This window comes from Felis catus, chromosome B3 (assembly GCF_018350175.1).
Source record: "Felis catus isolate Fca126 chromosome B3, F.catus_Fca126_mat1.0, whole genome shotgun sequence".
In the NCBI taxonomy this organism is placed as follows: Eukaryota; Metazoa; Chordata; class Mammalia; order Carnivora; family Felidae; genus Felis; species Felis catus.
In genome coordinates, this window is record NC_058373.1 from 46,016,188 (window position 1) to 46,043,318 (window position 27,131).

The following is a 27,131-nucleotide window of genomic DNA, read 5'->3' on the forward strand; positions in this document are numbered from 1 at the left end:
AGTAATTTATAGTCCTTGAAAATTTTCCTTCTGCCAGAAATCCAGTTCCTTCCTATCTCTGCCTACTGAAATCTTGATCCATCTTATTATGTAATATAAATTGATAGAGCCCCTTTTTCAGTTACTTGTCAGTAGATATCAAGACCCTTAAAATGTTTGATCAGAAACTACCACTGGGAATCCAACTAAAAGAAAAATGCAGAATCTGTCAAAGATTTATGTACATTAAAAAATAAAAAGTACCCACTGCAGTTTCATTTATTTAGTAGCAAAAAATTTTAAGCAGCCTAAATGACCCCACAATAGGAAAGTATCCTGGAATGCTCTGCAATCATTTAAAAATCAGTGCTTGCCTTATACTGTTAAGCTGAAAGAAACCATGTATGTAACTGTACAAATGGTATAGTTCAAATTTTGCATTAAATATGGTATGACTAGGTACAAGTCAGGTCAGAAATACTGTGGACCGAACTGTTAATAGTAGTTATTATGGTTGGTTGATTATGATTGAAAATTTTAATCTATATTTTCTAAATTTTCTAAAAGAGTATGTATTGTTTTTACAGTCAGAGAAAAGTTTTTCCGTTTTCTTGTCAAACTAAGATTAGAGTTTCTTTGTAAAACTGTTTGAACTCTCAGCACTTTTTGGGGTACGGTCAAGATAGCCTGTATATACTGTTGTATGTTTTGATTATTGGTGTGTTTGTCCCCTGTTGTGAGGATGACAAATACAAATAGCTGGTAGTCTCGTTTATAACCTGTTACTCTTTCCATTGCCATTAAGAATGATCGATTACAATGTCCTTTGGGCTAGTTAAGTAATAATTGATTAGTGATACCTGTTTGTTTGTATGTATGTATATAAGCAAGTAAATAAGCAAGCAAGCTCTGTGCCCAATGTGGGGCTTGAATTCACAACCCCAAGATTAAGAGTCACACACTCTAGGGGCGCCTGGGTGGCTCAGTTGGTTAAGCGTCCGACTTCGGCTCAGGTCATGATCTCGTGATTTGTGAGTTCCAGCCCCACATCGGGCTCTGTGCTGATAGTTCACAGCCTGGAGCCTGCTTCGGATTCTGTGTCTCCCCATCTCTTGGCCCCTCCCCTGCTCATGCTTTGTCTGTCTCTGTCTCTCAATAATAAATAAATAATAATAATAAAAAAATTAAAAAAGAAAAGTCACACCCTCTACCAACTGAGCCAGCTGGGTAGTCTTCATTAACCTGTAATGGATTCATGGGACAAAGAGACTAGGCAGGGATATCAAAATATGCTATCTCTTTAAAGTAGATTGTAAGGCCTTCAAGGGCTAGGGATAGTGCTTAACTCATCCTTGTATTTTTATATTCTGTTTTAGTTCTTCCTAGAATACTGGACACATGCTAATATTTATTGAATTGAAATGTATAAAATATTTTGTGATAATATCAAGAGTTATACAGTATTGGGATTTATTTTCTTTTTCTAAAATTCTAATGCTGAGAATAATTTCAGTGTCCTATATTACCATAAACCAAATTGAATTCTATAGAATGAAAATATAAAGCAAGCTAATATTGGAGAACAGTAAAGAATTGTTAAATGCTGAATGTATTTTCAGGAGAACAGCAGGAGGTATCATAAAGAATAAATGTGATAGTAGAGGTCTTATTTTTAAGTTGCTTTTTAAGTTGCTTCAAGGGTTGCCTGGCTGGCTCAGTTGGAAGAGCATGTAACACGATCTTGGGATCGTAAGTTCAAGTCCCATCCTGGGTGTAGAGATGACTTACATAAAATAATAATAATAATAATAATAATAATAATAATAATAGTAAATCTTAAAAAAAATAGTTGCTTCAGATTAGGGAGTAGAAAATGAAAGTAACTTAGATGGGCTCCAAGAAGAAACAGAATGCCCTTGGGCATTCTTTCTTTCTGGAGGGTAGAATTGTATTCAAATGACAATTTAATTAAATAGAAGAACTTTACTCTAGAACCCAAATATGTTCACCCTTTCTGACAAGTTCTGCATTGTTGTTTGAGGAGCATTGTGAGGTTTGTTTGTTTGTTTTTTAATGTTTGTTTAGTTTGAGACAGTCAGACTGACAGAACAGGAGTAGGGGAGGGGGAGAGAGAGAGGGAGACACAGAATCCAAAGCAGGCTCCAGGCTCTGAGCTGTCAGCACAGAGCCCGAATGCGGGGCTCGAACTCATGAACTGTGAGATCATGCCCTGAGCTGAAGTCTGATGCTTAACCAACTGAGCCCCCCAGGTGCCCTGGTTTGTTTGTTTGTTTTTTTAATGTATACCTCCTGGGGGAGGAAGGAAGGAGGGGGAAGCTTCTGTGATCTGGTAGTATTCTGTTAGTTAATCTCAGCACTGGTCACGTAAGAATATTTACTTTGAGAAAACTCATGGAGCTGTAGTTGGTACTTTGCACTTTTCTGTATGTATCTGATACTTCAGTAATATTTGCCAACACCATAAATATTTTGTGTACATATACATGTACGTCTCCTGTTTTATTCTGAAAACAGTGTTTTAGTTTTACCTCTTAGCTTTTCTTAATTTTCATTTAAAAATAGCATTTACTTATCTTTTTTATGTATTTAGTTAATAAGTCAACTCTCTTAGATGTCTATCTTGTATGTACTTAGCCTCATGCCATTCTCTTTTGTTTCCTGTTTTTCCCCATCTCTGTCTTCTCTGAACTAGTCATAGTAAAGAATGTCATATATGTTAAAGAATAGTCATTTTAAGTTTATATTCCTGTTACTAGTTTTGAAAGTAGGCAAGCTTATTTTTTTTTTCATTTTTATTGTTTTTAATTTTAATTCCAGTGGAGTTAACATACACTGTTATATTGGTTTCAGGTGGACAATACAGTGATTCAGCAATTCCATACACTACTCAGTGTTCATTGTGATAAGTGTACTCTTAATCCCCTTCACCTATTCCATCCACACCCCCCTGCCTACCTCCCCTCTGGTAACTATCAGTTTGTTCTCTGAAGTTAAGAGTCTGTTTCTTGGTTTGTCTCTCACTTTCTCTCTCTTTCCCTCCTCTCTTTGTTCATTTCTTTTGTTTCTTAAATTCCACATGAGTGAATTCATATGGTATTTGTCTTTCTCTGACTGACTTATTTCACTTAGCATTATACTCTCCAGCTTCATCCATGTTGTTGCAAATGGCAAGATTTCATTTTTTATTGCTAAATAATATTCCGTTGTATATATGTACAACATCTTTATCCATTCATCTGTCAGTGGACATTTGGGTTGCTTCCATAATTTGGCTATTGTAAATAATGCTGCAATAAACATAGTGGTGCATGGTGAGCTTATTTTTGATAGACTTTATCATGGTTTGTCCTCCCTTCTACTCCCTATTTACAGAGCTATAAATTGTTGTGGCTAGACCTGCACTCATTTTTCCTTCCCTTCTAAGACAGGACCCCTAAAAGAGCAAATTGTTTTCCTTCTCTCACAGTCTAAAACAATTGTAGGATCTTTTTTTACAGGAGAGTCCACAAGCTTCCATTGTTCTTCTGGTGAGAAAATTACATTCCGTCAGATGACCCGAAAACCTTATTTTACTTCCTGTTTATGTAACTCTATATTCTGTTTGGCAGCATGATTCTGGAACAGAGTGCACTCCAGGAGAATCTAAGAATTTAGGACAAAAAGAAAATGGCAATTACATCATGTATGCAAGAGCAACATCCGGGGACAAACTTAACAACAATAAATTCTCACTCTGTAGTATTAGAAATATAAGCCAAGTTCTTGAGAAGAAGAGAAACAACTGTTTTGTTGGTATGTATATTTTCCCAACATATATTTTCAAACATTCAGAAAATTTGAAACACCCATGCACTTACCATCTGCATTTAATAACTATTACAACTCTGCTGTATTTACTCTGTCACTGTTTATTAACTTATCCATCCCCTCCATCCATGTTTTTTGTTGTAAAGTGGATTGTAGACATAAGTGTACTTCACTCCCAAATACTTCAGCCTGTATAATTGACTAAAGTTCAGTATTCTTTGTGGTTCTTCTTTTTTTTTTTTTAATTAACATAAGTGAAATGTTGTACCATAAGTCCACCATTTAATGAGCTTTGACAAATGTATTTATCTGTGTAACCTAAGCACCTATCAAAATAGACAATATTTCTGTCACTCCGGAAAGTTCTTTCATTTCCCTTCCTGGTCATTTTCTTCCCCCCAGGACACTCTCATAGGCAACCATTATTCTGATTTATTTAACTATAGAGAAATTTTGCTTGCTTTTTACTTCATATAAGTGGAATCATATGGTTTTTATTCTTTTGTGGGAAGAAAAACCTTATGCTGCTTTCATTCAGCATATTTTGAGATTCATCATTAGTGTTTTGTTCTATTTTATTGCTTAGTATTGCGTTGTATGAATATATCACACTTCACTCATCCACTCTTCTGTTGATGAACACCTGGGCTCTTCAGGTTTGGACAATATGAATAAAGCTGCCATGAAATTCTTGTTTTCTAATGGTAAAGAAAAAAAGGGATAAAACATGTATGATATAAATAAAATAAATAGAAATAAAAAATACACAAAATGTGTATCTAAACTAATTTTAAGTTATAATTCAGTGGTATTAAGTACATTCACAGTGATGTGCTACCATCATCACTATTCATTTCCAAACTTTTTCATCCCTCCAAATAGAAATTGTGCAATCACTAAGCAGTAATTCCTGCTTCCCTCTCTCCCTAGCTCTTGGTAACTTCTAATCTATTTTCTGTCTCTGAATTTGCCAATTTTAGGTACCTCATATAGGTGGGATCAGACAATGTTTGACCTTCCATATCTGGCTTATGTCACTTAGCATGCATTCAAGTTGTAGCATGTATCAGAATGCCATTCTTTTTATGGCTGAATAATATTCTATTTTGTGGATATACCACATTTTGTGTGTCCATTCACCTGCTATGCTTCTCTTGTGGCATTTAATGTGTTCTAAATATTCTACCTTGTATTACGTGTGTTTGGGTTCCTGTTCTGTTTGACAAGATGTAAGTTACCTGAGGGCAAACACACCTCCCTCCGTCCTGCTAATTCCCTCACTATTCTCCATTTCTAAAATTTTGTCACTGCAAAAATATTATATAAATAGAATCACATAATATGTAAACCTTTTGAGATTGGCTTTTTCTCACTCAGCATAATTCCCTGAAGATGCATTCAAATTGTTATCTGTATCAGGAGTTTGTCTTTATTGCTGAGTAGTGTTCAATGGTATGGATGTTCCACAGTTTGTCTAAACCACTCACCTGTTAAAGGCTGTCTGGGCTGTCTTCAGTTTCTGGCTATTATGCAGAAAGCAGCTATAAACATTTATGTGCAGGTTTTTTATGTGAACATAAAGGTTTAATTTCTCTGGGATAAATGCCCCCAAATCCAGTTAATGGATCAAATAGTAATTGTTTGCTCTTATTTATACAGAACTCTCAAAGTGTTTTCCAGCGTGGACGTATTAGTTTAGGTTCCTATCAGCAATGTATAAGTGATCTGATCTCTCTCTATCTTTGCCAGCTTTTTGGCATTTTTACTGTTTTTATTTTATCCATTCTGATAGGACAGTGATATTGTGTTGTGGTTTTTGTATTTGTATTTTTCTGGTGAGTAAAAATGTTGATCATCTTTTCATGTCCTTATTTGCCACCTGTATATCTTCTTTGGTGAAATGTCCATGTTTCGTGGCCATTTCTCATTGGGTTTTTTTTTTTTTCTGTTGAGTTTTAAGAGTTTTTTTTTTTTTTTTAAGTGTGTTTGTTTGTTGTGAGAGAGAGAGAGAGAGAGAGAGAGAGAGAGAGAGAGAGAGAGAGAACACCAGCGGGGAATGGGTGAGAGAGAGGGAGACAGAGGACCTGAAGCGGGCTCTGTGCTGACAGCTCAAACTCACGAGCCATGAGATCATGACCTGAACTGAAGTCAGAAGCTTAACCAGCTCAGCCACCTAGGCATCGAGTTTTAAGACTTCTTTACACAGCCTAGATACTAGTCCTTTGTCAGATATTGATCTGCAAATATTTTTTCCCATTCTGTAGCTTGTCATTTTATCCTCTTCCCAGAATCATTCCCAGAAAAATAAAATTTTGGTCAGGTCCAAATTTCAATTTTTACTTATTTTGATTGGCTTTTTCTTTTAAGGCCTTCTATTTGTTTTAAAAGGGCATATTAAAATTACACTCATGTTACCATTGTTGTTATCACTGGTAGTTTCTCTAAAACTTCTTAATGTAGAAGTGCTGCAGAGATTGTTCATTTGTAAACCAGGTTTTCACAATAAACTTTCTGATTGAAGTGGTCTTTTAGAAATGAGATATTGTTGGGGCGCCTGGGTGGCGCAGTCGGTTAAGCGTCTGACTTCAGCCAGGTCACGATCTCGCGGTCCGTGAGTTCGAGCCCCGCGTCAGGCTCTGGGCTGATGGCTCAGAGCCTGGAGCCTGTTTCCGATTCTGTGTCTCCCTCTCTCTCTGCCCCTCCCCCGTTCATGCTCTGTCTCTCTCTGTCCCAAAAATAAATAAATGTTGAAAAAAAAATTTAAAAAAAAGAAATGAGATATTGTTTTATAGGTCTTATGGTAGGAAAATTTCTTAAATTGTAACGAGATATGTATATATTATAATTTTTGCATTTAAATTAAATTAAATTAAATTTGCTCCCCTATGTGTTATAGCTTATTTGAGGTAATATTTCTGTGTGAGATAAAAACCAGTGTGTAGTAAATATTGCATCAGAGGTTTTCTAACTTGATCATTTTTCCTTTTTTCCTGAATTACATGTCACATGAATTCTGAAATGATTATTACTAGACCTTAGAAAAATCATTTTTATTTACTTGGTATATATGTCCATGTGCATGCTTCTAGTTTTAGAGAACAAAAGAGGTGGTATAAAATGAAAGAGACGGATAGAACTTCAGTTAGCTCTAAGATTTCCTTTAATATTTGATGTGGTTAAGGATAAGAGTGCACTTTCCAAATACAAAGCTAGTCTTTCTAGAATAGTTTGGATCCAGATATGCCTTGTGTTTAAGATGTGTTCCCTTCTATTTACTCAGTTCTCAATTTGAAACCTACAACTACAACAGTTGTGCTACAACTGTTTCCCACATTGATTTGATGTAGCAGAAAGAGCAGAGCATCAAATTTTAGATCTCAGAATCCTGGGTCTGGTCTGCTATTTGCCCATACTGGAGCGTGTGGTTACAGCAAGTCACAGGCTCTCTGAAACTTAGTTTTCTTTTCAGTAAAGTGAAGACATTTGATTTTTATCATTTCCCTACAGATGGCTAAAGTTCTGTGATTTTATGAACTTAAAAGAGTAACATTCCTCTTTCGATTTTAAGCCCCATTGACAAAATTAAAGAACTTTAAAAGACCCTAAAATTTTTCCTAAAATTATTCACCATGTTTAGACCAGACTGTCTAACTTTAATGAGCCAAGATTTGATCCAATATGGCTAGGCTCTGTGGGAATACAAAAGATATAAATAATATGTGGTTCTTCCCTAAAGGAGCTTGGGTCTAGCTGAGGAGCAAAATTAACATATGTTTAAAAAAAATATTTGTTAGCTAGGATACAGTCAGCCAAACACAATGTGGGAAATTCCATTAGACAAGATGATCCAATTTCTTTAACAAGTAAATAGTGTAAAAATAAAAAAAACAGAGGGAGTCTGTTGTTATATATTAAAAAAACGTATGACACGTATCAACCATCCACCAAAAGTAGGTATGGGGTTGAGGAGCCTTGTGTGGAACTTGGTTTAAATAAACCAGTTGTAAAAAGACAGTTGAGGAAATTGAACATGGATTGGCTATTAGATGTTATTAAGCATATTGTTAATTTTGTTAGATGTGATGATGCTATTATGGTTAGATTAAAAAACAAAAACAAAAAACGCCTAACTCTTAGATTCATCCTGGAGTATTTACAAGAACAAATAAATATGTTAGGTGGAATTGTTTATAGCATTTTGTTGATAGTTGTTTAAGCTAAGTGGTACATGGGAGTTCATTGTATTTATTCCTTTACTACTTCTAATGTGAGTTTGAAATTTTTTGTTAATACAAAAGGTTTAATTTTTTCTGGGTGATAAAGCACTAACTTAATTTATATTTGTGTATGAATTACACAATATGTAAATAGTGCAGTCTGTTTAGTAAAGTTGAATGTGGCATGGCCTAAATAGAATATTACCATTCCCAGAAGGAACCTTCGAGGGGACCAGGGGGACCATAATGTCAAATCGTTTTACTGTAAGAAACTGAGGCCCCACAAAAAGGAAGTGACTTGCCCAAGGCTACATTGCTAGTTAGTGACTGAGCCACTGTGAGAATTGAATTTACATCTCCTAATTTCTAGATTCCTGGCTTTTTCTACTTTTTGTATTCATCAAGTATCCCTTCTTCCTTTGTAATGAGGCTCTGAAGAGTTTGTGGATTTTATTTTTTTATTTTAATTTTTTAATTTTTTTTAACGTTTTTATTTATTTTTGAGACAGAGAGAGACAGAGCATGAATGGGGGAGGGGCAGAGAGAGAGGGAGACACAGAATCGGAAACAGGCTCCAGGCTCCAAGCCATCAGCCCAGAGCCCGATGCGGGGCTCAAACTCACGGACCGCGAGATCGTGACCTGGCTGAAGTCGGACGCTTAACCGACTGAGCCACCCAGGCGCCCCTGTAGATTTTAAATCAAATTAACATGTGTATACAGTGCTTACTTTGTTTTATTTGTTGTCTTCAGAATCTGGCCAGCCTATTTGTGGAAACGGGATGGTAGAGCAAGGTGAAGAATGTGATTGTGGCTACAGTGACCAGTGTAAAGACGAGTGCTGCTATGATGCAAACCAGCCAGAGGGGAAGAAATGCAAGCTGAAGCCTGGGAAGCAGTGCAGGTACCTGGCCGGTTCTGGTAGTGCTCGTGCTCCTGTCAGTCATCTGACGGCACTTAGGACTGATTTAAAACTGACATTAAGAGATGCATATGGTTTTGAAACTTTGTCTTTATTTGCTTTCGTTTTATTTATTTTTCCACAGTAGAATTGGTAAGTGCACTGTGGTTGGCAGATGGAGCTGCTTGTAATTGTAACTTGTGTGGTGGGTGTTAAAGACATGCAGGGATGCTCAATAGAGTACACACTGTTTAGTTCCTAACTTAAAAATGTGACTGTCATCTGTATGTTTAGAATCTTAACTTTAAATATTTAGGAAATGAGCATTTCATAGACTCTTGTCATTAGTGTCGTATGATTATTTTACTTGTCAAACTGGCTTTGGTAGTGATAGATATAAGCTATAGAATGTTGTTTGTGCAAGACTTTTTAAATGGTTGGTCTGTGTACCTAGTTTGATTTTAGCATATAAATGTGAGAAAAATTGATGAATTGACCAATGTATGATGTGCTGTGAAAAACACTGATAACTCACCTAATATTAAATCCATTTCCTATTGTAGCATTTCACTAGAGACAAGTAGAGTAAGACTGTTGAATATAGTATGCATTGATTGTAAAAATAAGACAATCATTTTTTAATTTACACTTATAAATGTTGAAATTTAGCAGCCTCTTAGTCCAAAATTTGAAGTTTTATACCAGTAACCTACTTAACATTTAAAAGATGAGATTGACGATTTAAAAATTAGGACCATATCTATGTATATAGGAAATATCCTAGTCATTTTCTTTAAACACTTCAATGTTAATTCTAGCCCAAGTCAAGGTCCCTGTTGTACAGCACAGTGTGCATTCAAATCAAAAACTGAGAAGTGTCGGGATGATTCAGACTGTGCAAAAGAAGGAATATGTAATGGCATCACAGCTCTGTGCCCAGCCTCTGATCCTAAACCAAACTTTACAGACTGTAATAGGCATACACAAGTGTGCATTAATGGGGTAAGCATTTGATTTATAAGCTTTTATTTAGTTTTATAAAACCTGCTTTTTCAGAATAATTGTTTGTCATTTAAAGCTGCAGAGTTACAGCCATTAATCCCAGTCCCTGTTTCAATAAGAGCCCTGTCTGTTTCCCCATAAAGCCATGAATGTATCATGTGGCGTAAGTGCCTGGTGGCATTCAATTAGTTACTGACTTACCTTTCGTCTTTCCACTGCATATGTTTGATGGTCTCTAGAGAAAAATAGTTGTATGACTAGGCACATGACTTTGTACTGCTTTTGAGCTTTATAAATTAGTTTTTAACAGCCCATATAAAAGAACTCTTCTGGTCATTTTCTCTGTGAAGTGTTTAAAGCTTTCTTGGCTAAATAATCACTTTCCTGTACATGAGGAAAATTTCATTTTTCTCTTCTTACAAAGGAGCAATAATCAATGTAAAATTGATGCTCATCTAATCTCTTCTGTTTTTGTTTTGTTTAGATTTTTTTTAAGTTGCCATTTCTTTGAAAGATTTCCTGTATTTTTTGCACTTACCTCTTTTTCAAATGTGTTTATGTGATCCGTTTCTGATGCTAATCTATGCTTGCCCCCCCACTTTTATTTCTATTTAATTATATTAGCATTGGACGTGTATATTTGTCTATTACTATGAATTATAGGCTTGACTGTATAGGGATTAAATAATTTGTCTTTTATTTTTCTTTCAGCAATGTGCAGGTTCTATCTGTGAGAAGTATGGCTTGGAGGAGTGTACCTGTGCCAGTTCTGATGGCAAAGATGATAAGGAATTATGCCATGTCTGCTGCATGAAGAAGAGTAAGCTTTTAAAATGCAAGAATATAAAATCTGTTTCAAAACCTAATTGTTTCCTAAAAAAAATTTTTTTTAAGTAAATACTACCCCCAGTGTGGGGCTCAAATTCACGACCCCAAAATCAAGGTCATTTGCTCTACTGACTGAGCCATTCAGGCACCCCATTTTTCTGCTAAATTTTAAGGATTAAAGTTTGATATCCAGTTTGGACAGATAATTTCCACCTAAACCAATCCTCCGTGGAAATTTTCAAGTGTAGCGCAGCATTGTATTTCTAGTATTATCGTCCCTACAGTGTTTTAAACACGATAAGCTAGACAAAAACCTTCCAGCTTTAGGGCAATAATTAGTATAAAAACTGTTAGAGGGTTTTAAAGCCATTGTAGGTACTAAGTCAAGAGTTGCTGGCTATTTGTTTATATATGTATTTTTTAAAGTTTATTTATTTATTTTGAGCTAGAAAGAGAACCAGCGGGGAAGGGGCAAAGAGGGAGGCGAACAGAGGATCAGAAGTGGGCCGTTTGCTGATAGCAGAGAGCCCGATGCTGGACTCGAACTCACGAACTGTGACATCATAACCTGAGCCAAAGTCGGACGCTCAGCCGACTGAGCCACCCGGGCACCCCTATGTTGTATACTTAAGGCGAATTACCTGTGATGTTATCTAGCCTAACGAATGAAAGTCTATATAACATGTCATGGTAATGATTTTAGGCAGTTTTTTCCTTTCCTCCCTCTCTCCCCAGCTAGCCTGGTAGGAAATCTGACCTTCAACTTATATTTGGCACTTCTTTTCCAGTGGATCCATCAACTTGTGCCAGTACAGGGTCTCTGCAGTGGAGCAAGCACTTCGTTGGTCGAACCATCACCTTGCAACCTGGATCCCCCTGCAATGATTTTAGAGGCTACTGTGATGTTTTCATGCGATGCAGATTAGTAGATGCTGATGGCCCTCTAGCTAGGCTTAAAAAAGCAATTTTTAGTCCAGAGCTCTATGAAAACATTGCTGAATGGATTGTGGTAAGTATAGTTTTTATTTGTAAAGAAACCTTATCTTAAAATGGTTTTATCATCATTTTACTTGGCCAGAGGTCACCAACGTTTTGAGAAAATCACTTCTCTCCTGTTTATACCAGAATCACTTTATCCAAAGAATGATTTTTAAAGTTCAAATATCCCCATGTATTATTTTCTTTTAAAGTGATTAGAATCTCTACATGTATATTGTTTGTAGATTAATTGGTAGATGATGAGAGTCCTTCTATTTTACTCTGCTCCCTGGTTCTTCTCCTGAATGGGTTACTTCTCCCTTTGGTCTGTATTATTAGGGCATTTTCATGGGATTTTTTTCTCAAGTTGTTTTGGAAAACCTTGCTTGCTTTTTATATTTCTCCCTTGTCTCAGAATGACAGATAGCCAGCTTTGGCTTCTACTTTGTGGAATGGGAGAAATGAAAGGGAAATTGGTGATTTTCTGAAGGTTTTTTTTTTTGCTGTTTCAGTATAATTTCTTGGTCTTTATCTTGTCAGTGATCAGAAATGTTGAACAGTTAAGATGTGATACCGAGCCTTTTGCAGATTTGTTAATGAATATAGATGTTCATCTAGCATAAATCCACTGAACTTTATTATTTTTAAGCCCACATTTCTCCAAGCTGTACAGATGTTGAATTACCTGAAATTTTCTTAAAAGACTGCTGAGAATGACTATCTAAAGTCACTTGAATATTCACATTTCTAAGTGATTACATTAAAATATCAGTAAATTTTGACTCATATATCACTTGTGTATTTTCTACTATATATAAACATATATATATATAAACATATATATATTTATATATATATGTATATATATATATTTATATATATATAAAAACATATATATATCTCTCTCTCTCTGAATTGAAGGAGTTTGCTTTAGAAATTGACTTAGAACTCAGCCTCTTCTCCCTTCCCCCATTCCCAAATTGTTTTCTTACATTTTTTGTCTGCATTCAGCACTGAGGATGCCTTAAAAGCAAACACACACACAAAAGTCATTTTTGGGTTGTGATCCTTTTTGGTACTCTTGTAATAACATTTGTAATAAAAACTTTGGAATTATCTCTACCATTAAAATGGCATTTATTATACACAGGAAGAATAATACTATACTTTGTGTGTTAGAATATATGATTTTTAGACGTATAGGGATTATAAGGTAGGAGAATCACTGAATCTGAATTTAGGAAGCCTAGGTTTTATCTAGTTTTAGAGAATAGTTTACTTTTTTTTTTTTTTTTTTTTTAAATTAAGCCTCATGCCCAACGTGGGGCTTGAATTCATTACCCCAAGATGAAGTGTTGCATGGTCTACTGACTGAGCCAGCCAGGCACTCCTTAGGAGACCTAGGTTTTAAACCAAAAAATGGGTCAATTTATTTAACTTAGGTCTCTTTAAAACATGATATGTTACTCATTTTTGTATTCCTGTGCTTGGTGCATAATAAGTGTTCAAAAAATATCCATTAAGCTAATGTTACCTTTGGCATTGTGGCAAAATGGAGAGTGCAGGCTTGGGAACTATGCAAGGATTCGTATCATCCTCTGGCATTTGTCAGTTCTTTGACTTCAAGTAGCTTGCCTTTCTTAGCTCTTTACTTCCCTCTTTTCAATTTAGATCTAGTTCTTTTCCCCGCCCTCCCCCCCCCCCCCCCCCCCCCCCGATTATCTCTAATAAGAACAAGTTGAGATGTGGTATACTTGTCTACTGTAGAGGACAATGTATTTTAAAAAGTAATCGGATAATGGAGATCTCACAGTTATGTTCTACTGAGTATATGTTGTACCAGGTATTTTAGGTTTTCCAAGTAGTGAATCATATCTAAAAATAATACTTTTTTACTTTCCTCCATTATCTCAATTTTGACTCATTTTATTTAGCATTTCAAAAGCTCATTCATTCCTATTTTAAAAATGTTTGATGGAAGTGATCTCTCAAAAGTATTTTTAAAACCTTTTTTTCATATTTAGGGGCACCTGGGTGGCTCAGTCAGTTGAGTGCCCGTCTGACTCTTGATTTTGGCTCAGGTCATGATCTCATGGTTTGTGAGATTAAGCCCTGTGTTGGGCTCTGTACTGACAACACGGAGCCTGCTTGGGATTCTCTCTCTCTCTCTCTCTCTTTCTCTCTCTCAAAATTAAAAACTTAAAAAAAAAAAAGCTTTTTTCATATTTAGATTTGAGGATTTAGTGAAATGCTTGTTACGATAAATTGAAGTCTTTTCTTGTCTTGTGAAACTGTTTAATCAGGCAATTTTAGGTTGTTTTTTAAAATCGAGAGAGAGAGAATCTTAAGCAGGCTCCTCACTCAGCATGGAGCCTGACGAAAGGCTCGATCTCCCAACCATGAGATCATGACCTGAGCCAAAATCAAGAGTCAGACGCTCAACCAACTGAGCCGCCAGGTGCCCCAGAAGTTCTTCTTTTTTGTTATTATTCTGATAAGAATCGGTTGTTATTTCGGGGGCGCCTGGGTGGCTCAGTCACTTTTAAACGTTCAACTTCAGCTCAGGTCATGATCTTACGGTTTGTGGGTTCGAGCCCTGCATTGGGCTCTGTGCTCACAGCTCAGAGCCTGGAGCCTGCTTCTGTTTCTGTTTCTCCTTCTCTCTTTGCTCCTTCCCACTCACACTATGTCTGTCTCTCTGTCTCTCAAAAATAAATAAACATTAAAAAAATTAAAAAGAATCAGTTGTACTTCTCTCTCTTTTTTTAATGTTTTATTTATTTTTGAGAGAGAGACAGAACAGGGGAGGGGCAGAGAGAGAGTGAGACACAGAATCTGAAGCAGGCTCCAGGCTCTGAGCTGTCAGCACAGAGCTCGACGCAGGGCTTAAACTCACAAACCACAAGATCATGACCTGAGCCAAAGTCAGATGCTCAACCGACTGAGCCACCCAGGCGCCCCTGTATTTCTCATTTTTAAATTAATTTCTGCTCTCAGATTTTGCTGTAGCTTTATGAACCTGCATATTAAGTATCTGTTATTCTTTATGAAAGATTTAGGCCAGTGTTTCCCAAGTGCTTCATAGAATTCTACATCCATGGATTTGATGGTCCAATGAATCTGGAAAATATTGCATACTGTAGTATCCTCTTAGATATTTATTTATGATAATATCATGGGAAGTCTTACAGTAAAAAGTCTTTAAATTTCATTTTTCAAACTTACCTGACCCAAGAAACCTTTATTCATTCATAAGGCTTATTAAACCCTAAATATCAATAGAAATCACTTGGAAGAATAGTGGTCAAGATCAGTAATTCTTATTCGTGGTTGTTCATTACTTAGGCCTTAGACTAATTCAGAATCTCACAGGATGGGGCTTAAGTATCTGGGTCTTTTAAAAGCTTCTGAGCTATTTCTGGTGAAGAGCCAGGATTGAGCACCAACCATTGATCTAGAAACCAGGGGTTGGCAAACTATGTTTCATTAGCCAAATCTAGCCCACTGCCTGCTTTTGTATACCTCACAAGCTAAGAATGGTTTCACATTTTTAAGTAGTTGAAAAAATGAAAAGATATTTTTGAAATATTCCATTGAAAATGATAAGAAATTCAAATTTCAGTGTCCATAAATAATGATTTATTAGAACACGGCCACACCCATTCACTTATACATTGTCTGTGGCTGCTTTTGCACTTCGAGTAGTTGCAACAGAGACTGGCTTCTCAAATTTAAAATATTTATCTGGCCTTTTAGAGGAAATGTTTGCCAACCCCTAATCTGGAGCAGTGGATCTCAAAATGCTGACCAGCAGCATCAACATCTGGGAACTTGACAGAACTGCAGATTATCAGACCTTACCCCGGATCCACTGAGTCAACAGGTGATGATGGTGCATGCTAAAGTGTGGGAACCATTTTTTTCAGTCTCTGCAGTGTTAGGACTCCTTTTTGAAAGGCTTATAATAGAGATTTTCTGCTTTGTCATCCTCATCTGTTGAAATGGAGGGTGGGTCTGGACGTCTAAGGTCTTCATTGCCTAGTGGAATAGGCTACATAGCTATCACTTGTGAAACTTGAACAACAAAGATGCAGTGTTGTCACAGGGCTTAGCATATGGTAAGGATTCAGTATACATTTGTTGGATGCATGAAGCAGATTTCTTAAATGTCAATTTATATGGAAAAGAATAAAAATTGTGCATATTATCTTCACTCTGAAGCTATAATATCTTCAGGTTTCTCTCAGTGGTATTTTATCCTGCTTGCTTAGGCTGCACTTAAAGTAACTAAGGGATTAGAAGCCAGTTGCTTTCAGCTCGGCAGATTGGTGTGAGGGGTAGCACATGGCTGGAGGGGTGGTGGCTGGCGGGGGCGGGGGAGGGAGTTGAAGGATAGAAGAACATTTAGGCAAAGTCTAGACAACAGTATATTCTGAAGGAGAGAAGGGAAGCTTTCTTCCCCTGTAGGATGGCAAAACCAGGATCAGCACAAGGAGCAGTGGGCCTGACAAGGTTTTGTGATCCCCAGGAAGTTTAGAGTGCATTTGTGAAGAGTGAGTCGTCAAATGCTGAAACATTCGCTGAAATGATTGTATGGTTGACTTTTTCTGGAGATGTTTAAAAACAGTAAAGACTGTCTTATGTCTGAAGAGACTTGAGTGTATGTCTTACCCCTTCCCCCTTACAGTTTTCTTTTGGGTTGGGGAGGAGATACCTGTTTTATCATTTTATAATCTGTAGGTCTGTTTTGTTTATTTAGGTTATTAAATTAAAAAAAAATAGCAAAATTAGTATGTAATCAATTAGACTAGCAAATTTTGACCTTTTATTTTGTAGTTTTTACTTATTTTTTCTACTTTGTGTTCTTTTTGCCATATAAATGACTGTGTTGAATAACATCTGTCTGTGTCCTATGTAGAATTATTTTCTCAGACTTGATTTAGTGCTTGGTAACTTCAAGGCTGTGTTTTAACCTTTTGGTTATCTTCTGTTCTTTAAGTTTCACTTAGCACCCTTGTATCTATGAAAGATGAGCTTGGTGCATAATTTACACTCATTAAATGTTTGTTGAGTAAATGTTGGCTCTCCTTTCTTTCAGATTCTACCAGGTGGACACATTGTGATCTTTCCTTACAGATGAAACACATATTTTGCATTTATTAGCCTGGTTTGGTATTCTTGGTATTCTTTCCCCCTGGTTTTATAATTTTCTTTTTTATATATAAAACTCACAAACTGTGAGCTCAACCAACTGAGTCAGTCAGGCTCTCCCATTTTAGGGAGTATTAGGGCTCCCCCTTTTAAGGGGAGTATTAAAAAATACCCTCTACCAAAGGTGGCCATATTTACTACATTCTCAAATACACCATTGTTTTGTTTAGTTTTTCTTGCTATCTACTCACCACTGTGATGTTTCATTTCCTCACACACTGAGCTGAAGAGCTGCTGGCATTGTTACTAAAACATCTCAAGCTTTGGGCTTTTGAGATGTGTAGTTACCTAGAAAAACTTGGAGGAAGTTCAAGAACACTGCTAAAAGAACCTGGAAGTTCTTAAGGACCTGGGTGCCATGTTTTAGTAAATGTCTATTGATCTCAACTGGAACTAGGTCCTCTTGACTTTTGTTTTCTATAGTTATAACCATTATTAAATCCAAGCTTTCTTTCTTACCTGCTTCTGTTACTATCATACTACTTGCATCTGTATTTGAGACTTTTTAGATGCTGAAAAACTAGTACCAGAGGTATCAAAACTACCATTTTTTACATCCAGTCTCCGTTATAAGAGCCTTGTCGCAATATTTGTACGGACAATCTATAAATAATAAATGAGCTGTTTAGAAGTGTTTCAAAAAGTCAGTATTTGGAATAATGGCTCACCTGTAATAACTCGTGTAACAGGTACTTTTTTTATGGGATAGGTACTGAGTTTGTAGGATATAAATTCAGGGAGCTCGTAGCCAAGTTTGAATTAGAGTGACAAATACATAGAAACATGTTTTCATTTCTGCCTGATGTTTTCACAGAAAATAGGACCCTATTTAGGGAAGACTCTTTATTAAGGAGGTGATGCCAAAACTAAATTCTTAAGGGCTAGTAGAAGTAGAGGATACAGATGGATGTTTTATGGATAGGGAGCACCTAAAAAGTCACATAAGTATGAATTTTTTTTAATAAAAGAGGTTTTTGTTTGTTTTTTACATTTTTTCCTTTTGAAAGTGTGGTTATCCTTTTTTAAAAAAATTTATTTACTTATTTTGAGTAGGCTTCACTCCTAATGTGGGGCTTGAATTCATGACCATGAACTCAAGATCTGAGCCGAGATCTAGAGTCGGACACTTAGCTGACTGAGCCACCCAGGCACCCCAACCTTTTTTTTAATGGACAAAGTAATACATTGAAAAATAAGCCATCTTTTTACCGTGAAGCTCAGTCTTCTGAAGATTATTTTTTGTGTATTCTTCAGAAAGGATCTATACCATTAAAAGAATATACATACATATATTTAAAAAGTGGAATCATATAGGTACTTTGCTGTACTTTATTGTGCTCAAGGGCTTTTTTTGTTTTTGTTTTTTTTCTCTTTCCCACTTAATGGTCTTGGAGATCCTTGGTAGGAAGCTTTTGAAAAGGGGTTTTACATAGAGGAATGGCATAGTCAATTCCATATTTTAGGTAGTTGTAACACTGATGACCCTGTGGAAGATGTTTTTTTAAGTTTATTTATTTATTTTGAAAGAGAGCATGTGCAAGTGGGGGAGGGGTAGAAAGAGACAGAGAATCCCAAGCAGGTTCTGCACTGCAGCGCAGAGCGTGATGCAGGGCTCAAATCCACAAACTGTGAGATCATGACCTGAGCCAAAATCAAGAGTCAGATACAACCACCTGAGCCACCCAAGTGTCCCTGGAAAATGGTTTTGAGCAGGGAAGACTGGAAGGAAGGAATGGTGTTAGAGAATATAATGAACATTAGGAATAGATGTGCATCTCCTGTAATTAGCCCATCAGCCTGAAAGTAGTAGGAAACCATTGATCCTTTCTGCTTATGGGCTGGATCACATTAGGGGTGGTACTTCTTCCCCAGAGGGAATTTGAGAATGTACCGTATTTGTCAGAGTAACTGAAGGGCTCTACCAGCATTTGATGGATGAGGTTCAGGGATGCTAAACTTCCTGTATTGCTCACAGGGGTTGTGTACCACAATGGCAGCATGTCTAAACTGGGTAAGAAGCACACATCTGCATCCTCATCACTAGTGTACTCATTTAAGATGCAGTTTCCTGGGCCTTTCACCAGAACACCAGAATTGGAATTAGTAGGGTTGTGGCCTGAGAACCTGTGTTTTAATAAGCATATCAGATAATTCTTAGATCTACTCAGTGATAGGAACCATCCCTTTATCATATGTGTGCTGATTATTTGAGCAGCATTTCCCAGTCATAGTACTCTCTCTTTCTGTAGCCAGTCATAGACTCTCAGCTTCTCCCAAAATTCTTAGGCTGGTAGTTGGGCTAGAGATTTAGAACTAAAGAGTTAGTGTGTTGGATGGTATCCATTTTAGATAAAGGCTCCAAACTAATGTCCTGTATATGGGTGTAGAACAGGGGTTGACAGACCATGGCCTATGGGTCAGGTCCAGCCTGCTCCCAGTTTTTGTAAATAATGGCTTACTGGAATATGGCCACACTAATTTGTTTGCATGTTATCTATGGCTGCTTTTGTACTAGAATGAAGAAATGAGTAGTTTGACAGAGACAAGCCTAAAATATTTATTGTTTGGCCCTTTACAGAAAAAGTTTGAGACCAGTGGTTCTCAGTCTTGCCTGCATAATGAAATACCGCATAATAAAATTACTGATGTCATAGTCCCACCCCCATGCTGTTTGGGTCTGGGATTTGCTCTAGGTATCTTGAGTTTTAAAAGCTTTCCAAATGATTCTAACATGCCAAGCCAAGGTTGAGAACTACTGGTATAGAGCAGGAAAAACACTTGAGTAGTACAAACTGGTGATTTTAGTTCTTTATGTATTTTACTAGGTCAGAGTGTCAGAAATGCAGACAGTGGAGGGAGAAGAAGGTCCTATTTCATTAAGTGGCATATTTAAAAGGGTTCCGGGTGCTAGAAACAGGACAGAAGCTGTGCGTATAGACTATGGAAAATTCATGCAGCAAGAGAAAGGAAATACTATCCTAAAAACTCACAAGTAGAGCAAGGCTCTGGAAGTTATTTTCTATAGAAACCAAAAGAAAATTTTAAAAGATTCTCTAGCAGTCTCGGTAGGATACAAAAAGTGAACTCTGAAAAGTAGATTGTAAACTTGTGGTTTCCAACCGAGATTCTGTAAACATGTCTTGTAAGGTCTGTGTATTGTTTTTAGAAATTTTGAGTGAGTTGACAGCACTTAAAAATAGATCCCACATAAAAAGTGAGATTTGTAGCTTCTGTTGAAAAAATCAGATCTTTCATCAGTGAGGCTGAATTGCATTACTTCTGTCTTTTTGAACAGTATATTCCTAAAGCCATTAGGTGAGGACAAGTAAGGTGGGCATCCATGCCAAGTGGGGGGAGCTATAGTGGCACACAACAGGGTGTTAGAGCCTGAGCAAAGTAGGGAGGGTGCGGAATGGGGAAGAAGACCAATATGAGGTGTTAAAGCCCAAGCAGGTGAGAAGGGCACCTTGTGGAGGGGCAGCTGGCTTGGGATATCTGAGTACAAGTGTTGTGTGAGAAGGGTGTCTACATAGGAGGGGCAATTCTGCCAGGGCTCCTTGGAGAAACGGCTGATTCGAGGGCTGGGGCAGGGAAAGAATAAGATAAACCTAGAATTAATTGTGCCAGAAAGTAAAGTTGCTCAAAGACTGGTAGGGACATGTTCAAAAGACACACTGTGATAGTAATGGGTTATAAACCCATTGAATACAATAGGAAACCATGAGGCAATACTGAGTGAAATGAGCAAGTTGAAAGTTTGATGAAGAAGGGGATATTTATGTAGCTCCAAGTTATGTCCCTACAGAAGACTCACTGACTACAAAAAAGAAGAGTGTCTCTATGGTGAAGTTTGGCAGGTATCACCTTTTAGTCTAGTGATCAGGTTAATATACCAGTCACAAGATCAAAAACCTGTGTCACCTGATGGAATGCGATGTGAACAACACAGCATCACTTCTGTGATATTCTTACTAAAGATGTATGACCTGAATCTAATCATAGGGACACATCTAAGAAACCAAAACTGAGGGACATATAATACAAAGTAACTGGCCTGTAATCTTCAAAAGTGTCAAGGTTATATAAACCAAGGACAGACTGTACAACTTTTCCAGATTTTAGGAAACTAAAGAAATACAGCAGCTAAAAGCAACACGTAATTCTGAATTGGATAGTATTAGGACAAATGGCAAAACTTGAGGGGGTCTGAGGATTAAATGGTAGTAATGTATCAGTGCTAATTTACTGATCTTGATGATTGTGTTGTGGTTATCTAGAAAACCCCTTATGGTGTAAAATTACATGCTAAGATGTTTAGGTATAACAGAGCATCATGCTAGCAATTTACTCTCAGATGGTTCCAGATTTTAAAAAGTTTGTTGTACTAGCAACTTTTCTATAAGTTTGAGATTCTTTCAAAATAAAACCAACTTAAAAATAAATTTGTATGTGAAAGCCTTTATGCACACATGAAAAAAGTGGCTTGGGGCATTTCCCACAACATGTATTTTTATTTCAGTTTTTATTACTTTAATTATGTTGTCACTGCTGGATAAAAAAACAGTATAGAAGTAGTAGGCTGTTATAAGACTTCATATCATAGAAAATCTTAAATGGGGGTTTCTTGGGCTATAATTAGCAATAACTATATATGTAATACATCAGTCTATGTTAAACCAATGTGAAGGTTATAAAGTTGTAACTGTTTTGTATGATGCTTATTATTACTTACTGTCTTAAAACCAAATCTGAGTATTTTGAATTGCAAAATAGACTTAGAATTTATTAAGAATAGAAACAGTAATTTTTCTGTAAATAAGATTATACTAGTAATTTTTGAAGTTTTTTGGTTGGCTAATTGATTATATGATTTAAGCTAGAAGTGAAAGTTTTACTTCCTTCTTAGACTGGGTAAACTTTGCTTGTAGAATGTGTATATCGTTCCATTTTTCATATTAAAAAAGACAACCTTTAAATAAATTATTTTAAATAATGTTATGATTCAAATATATAATATTTATATATTATATATAAAATACAGTGAAAGCTAAGATTTATGATAAAATAATTTCATAGCAGTAGTCTGGGGCTTAAATTTCAAATGAAATAGAATAACAGGAAAAGGGGGGAGGCTCAAAAGAGAGAGAATTTAGTATTTGATGCTTAGAAAAAAGCATAGGTTCAAGATTATTTTAAAAATTTATCTAGAAGTAGAATTTAAAGTAACTAATATACCCTCTAAGCCCCTGGAGAATCTAAAGGCAAACAGACATAGTTTATGAGAGATAGAGAGAGAGAGAGAGAGAGAGAGAGAGAGAGAGAGAGAGAGAGAGAGAGAGAGAGAAATAAATAAATAAATAAATAAATAAATAAAATATTCAAACCATAAAATACTTAATAACATGGGAAAATACAGTGTAAACTATATGCAGGATGGACCTTAGTTTTGCATGTGAGTTTATCTGTGTGTACGACCACCATAGCTATATCTAGAAAAGAAACTGAAAGAAAAATAAGATTGAGTGGTTTCATCTAGGGTGTGAAGTTATGGGCGTTTTTTGTCTTTTTCCTTAATATTTCTGTGACATTAAAAAAAATCTGTATGTGCTTATATATGGTATCTGTACAACTCCCAATGAGCAAGTGTTCTGAACAAGTGTTCTTCAAAAATTAAAATGTAATGTATATATTTTATGTAATATAAAATATCCTAAAATATTTTATAGCTTTTTCAGTAGAGAAATCTGTTTCTTTCTAGGTTTATTGGTGGGCTGTATTACTTATGGGAATTGCCCTGATCATGCTAATGGCTGGATTTATTAAGATATGCAGTGTTCATACTCCAAGTAGTAATCCAAAGCTGCCTCCTCCTAAACCTCTTCCAGGTAAGACAGTCTGAGCAAGACTGTGTTTTTTTAACTCAGAACTGTTCAGCGGGCAGAATTGAATTCTAAATGAGTCTTTAGTAACTAATTTTATAGTACTTTCTCCTTGAAAATGAGATCACTGGATGAATTATTTAGTTGAGTTTTGAGTGTGTTCTTTGTGAATCCATTCTAACTTATGGCTGCCAATTTAATGCTAATCTGTCTTGAGTCACTAAAAATATTTAGACCTAGAAAAATTTATTTTTTGCCTGATACTTGTTTTCTTACTTTTCATATTCTAAAATCTTCCCTTTTTTTTTTTTTTGTCTTTATTATGATCAACTACTTTTAAATGATTGGTTTTTCTATTCTAATAGCTGTACTTCTTCTATTGTTTCTAATGTTTATGCTCTTGAAATATTTCCTGGCACATAAACTCATTTTCCCTAGGGGTGATGCTTATGGGGAAATACAGATGACAGTCTGTGGGAGGGTCTTACGGTAGAGGCTTCAGTCACCAAGTAACCATAGTTACTCTCCATCTCTGAAAATAACTCCTGAGATTTGGTCTCTACCCTTTACCTCTCATGGAGACACAGCTTCGGAGAGGAGGCTTTCTTTAGATTAGCTCCAGGGATTTGGACAAGAAAAGAGTACGAGGCAACTGCTCCAGGTTATTTAGTCCCCATCTGTTTCTCCCTCACCTTCCCCAAGGTATTTGTGGCTTCTGTGCTGCCCTCAGAACGCCTGGACCAGAACTCTTCACTCTAGGAGTAGGGCATACATCATCCCATGTCAGTGGCAGAGGAGAACAAGAGCTAACTGGCAGCTGTCCCTCTCCTACCTTGCACAGACTTCTCATGAAGCCTCTTGCCTCAGGCCACATCTACGACCCTACATAAAGTGTTTAAAACTAGGGGTTCCTTACAGTTTTCTCTATTTTCCCTCAGTTGCTCCCCTGAATTTACCTATCGTGGGGCAAGAGAGCTCAGTAGTCTCAGTACTGCTTGAGACAGTATCTTGGTGGCAATCAGGAAATTGGATTTTGATGTTACTGCTTTTTGTAAATTGACAGTGTCAGCGCTCTAAAACTTATATTAATTTCTTAGGGATTCCTAAGGGCCACATGACCCTCTATAGATATGTTACCAATTATGGTCTCATGCAACGTAGCACTTTTTTTATTTGATTTCACCTTAAGCAAATTTCACCTTTAAAAACTTAAACCAACAACCCTATCATTTATTGAACCCTCACAAAAAAACACCTTTACTGAATTGTCATATAATCTTCACAGATTATATATATAGACTATATGAGTTCATTATTATCCCTGTTTTACAGACAAGGCATCTGAGTTTCAGAGAGGTTAAGTCATTTGCTCAAAGGCACTCAGTAATTTATTCCTCATGGATTCTGTCCTCAGAATTCATGTTCATCTAACAGTTGTGTCTGTTGAACACTTGAAATGTGGCTAGTTTAAATTGAGATGTGTTATAAATATAAAATACATACCAGACTTGGAAGGCTTTGCATATAAAAAAGAATGACATAGTTCATTAATACTTTTTTGTATTGATACACCTTGAAATGATAATATTTTGGCTATATTGAATTAAGTGATATAAAAAAATTATGAACATTATTTTGCTGTCTTTTTGCCTTTTTTCATTACGGCAACCAGAAATTTTTAAATTACACATGCAATGCTGATCTAGAACTTTTCTTATTGAAGTGTTACCTTTGTTTTTTAAGATGAAAAAGCACACAGTAAATCCGTTTTACTCTTGTGATTCACAGGCACTTTAAAGAGGAGGAGACCTCCACAGCCCATTCAGCAGCCCCAGCGTCAGAGGCCCCGGGAGAGTTATCAAATGGGACACATGAGACGTTAACTGCAGCTTTTGCCTTGGTTCTTCCTAGTGCCTACAATGGGAAAACTTCACTCCAAAGAGACACCTATTAAATCATCATCCCCAAACTAAACCCTCACAAATACAGTCGAAGAAAAAATGGCAAGAGATCATGTCCTCAGACCAGGTGGAATTACATAAGTTTTAAAGCCTGAAAATTCCAATTTGGGGGTGGGGGGATGGAAAAGGAACCCAATTTTCTTATGGACAGCTATTTTTAACGTAATGGCACAAAGTCTTAGAATATTATTATGTGCCCCGTGTTCCCTGTTCTTCGTTGCTGCATTTTCTTCACTTGCAGGCAAACTTGGCTCTCGATAAACTTTTATCACAAATTGAAATATATATATATTTTTTTCAACTGCCAATCAAGGCTAAGGAGGCTCGACCACCTCAACATTGGAGACATCACTTGCCAATGTACATACCTTGTTATATGCAGACATGTATTTCTTACGTACACTGTACTTCTGTGTGCAATTGTAAACAGAAATTGCAATATGGATGTTTCTTTGTATTATAAAATTTTTCCGCTCTTAATGAAAAATTACTGTTTAATTGACATACTCAGGATAACAGAGAATGGTGGTATTCAGTGGTCCAGGATTCTGTAATGCTTTACACAGGCAGTTTTGAAGTGAGAATCCATTTACCTTTTTATAATGATGGAGTTGGTTCTGATATTCATCTTGTCTTCATCAAATGGCTGCTAAGAGCACATGAGTGGCTATGCTGAGGAACACAGTTACGTGTGCAAACTGGACATACGCAGCATACTACTTCAGAGTTAGTTCTTACGCAAATGTCTGATTTCTGCTTACTTATTTTAAACTTTCTAATTCAATTCCAGTTTTGAATCGATAGGTGAAATTTTATTCATGCTTTGGTAGAAATTACGTCAATGAAATGACTTCTTTTTGTTTGTAGCCTGTTACTTGTGCTTTCCATATATCTAAAGTATGCTAATTATGTTTTTGGTTTTCTCCGACCTGGAAAAGAAAAGCTGGGTCTTTTATTTTATCAAAATACCGGAACGATTTTTTCAGCATATTATCACTGATCATTGGTAACCACTAAAGAAGGGTGATTTGCTCAACTAGTAGTTAAAATTGTAGATAGGCCTTCTGACATTTTTTTTCCCTAAAATATTTTAACAATGAAGGTGAAACAGCACAATGTCCCGTTCCAAATTTATTTTTTAAACAGATGTAAATAATTGGCTTTTTAAAGAAAGCAAAAGCATTTAATGTATTAACAGGCGTATTGCTATGCAGAAATGGAAGGGGGCATTACAAAAAAGTTTTAAGCTTGTGACGTATTTATTGCTTCTGTTTTCCAACTACATCACTTAAATTAGAAGTAAACAGCTATGATTTTTCTGGCTTCACATAGGAGGCAAATTTAGGGAACAGTGAAAAGATTTGTGTTTTGGCTTTTTTTTTTTCCTTTTTGTTTCTTAAGAGTATAAGGTTTACACAATCATTCTCATAATGTGACGCAAGCCAGCAAGGCCAAAAATGCTAGAGAAAATAATGGGATCTCTTCCTTGTAAACTTGTACAGTATGTGGTGACTTTTTTCAAAATACAGCTTTTTGTACATGATTTAGAGACAAATTTTGTACATGAAACCCCAGATAGACTATAAATAATTCTAAACAAACAAGTAGGTAGATATGTATGTAATTGCTTTTAAATCATTTAAATGCCTTTGTTTTTGGACTGTGCAAAGGTTGGAAGTGGGTTTGCATTTCTAAAATGGTGACTTTTATTCTGCAAGAGTTCTTAGTAACTTCTTGAGTGTGGTAGACTTTGGAACATGTACATTTTTTGCCTGTAATGTTATCCTGTGGTAGGGTTTTGGCAGGTACACACTGCCCTATTTTATTTTGAGTCTAAGTTAAATGTTTTCTGACAAGAGATACGTGCACTGAACTCTTTCCACTGCAAATCAAGATGTGGTAAAACAAAAGGATCAAGACAAATGAGATCTAATACTACTGTCAGTTTAATGTCCACTGTGTTTTATACAGTATCTTTTTGTTCACTTTGGAAATTTTTACTAAAAATTGCAAAAAATAAAGTATTGTGCAAAGATGTAAGGTTTTTTGAAACTTGAAATGCATTAATAAATAGACTTGATGAAATCAACTCAAAGGTTCCATACTCTTTGAACTCTGAGAGCTATCAAAAGAAGCTTCCCACAAAGCAGCTTTTCCTTCCTAACTGAAAGCGATTATTAAGCAGAAAGACGATTGTCTCTTTTCCTGCCCATACAGATATTATTATTCCTAGTTAGGAGTCCATGAAAAAAATTTATGATTAGATCTCTCTGTATCTACACACAATGATCATTTTAAAAAAACACTTAACTGCTTTACGTTATTTCTAAATAATATTCAAAATGTTT

The 27,131-nt window shown here is 36.1% G+C and overlaps 1 protein-coding gene across 1 annotated transcript in view; it reads left to right on the plus strand.

The window, feature by feature from the left end:
- ADAM10 (ADAM metallopeptidase domain 10) overlaps nt 1–26,872 on the plus strand; it is a 137,715-nt gene extending 110,843 nt beyond the window's left edge. Inside the window, exons 10-16 of the mRNA XM_011282902.4 lie at nt 3,609–3,792; nt 8,777–8,927; nt 9,743–9,926; nt 10,638–10,746; nt 11,543–11,763; nt 22,702–22,828; nt 24,611–26,872. Of these exons, the coding sequence (XP_011281204.1) occupies nt 3,609–3,792; nt 8,777–8,927; nt 9,743–9,926; nt 10,638–10,746; nt 11,543–11,763; nt 22,702–22,828; nt 24,611–24,705 (1,071 nt within the window). The 3' untranslated portion in view covers nt 24,706–26,872. The remainder of the gene's footprint in view (nt 1–3,608; nt 3,793–8,776; nt 8,928–9,742; nt 9,927–10,637; nt 10,747–11,542; nt 11,764–22,701; nt 22,829–24,610) is intronic.
- Nucleotides 26,873–27,131: the final 259 nt, after the last annotated feature.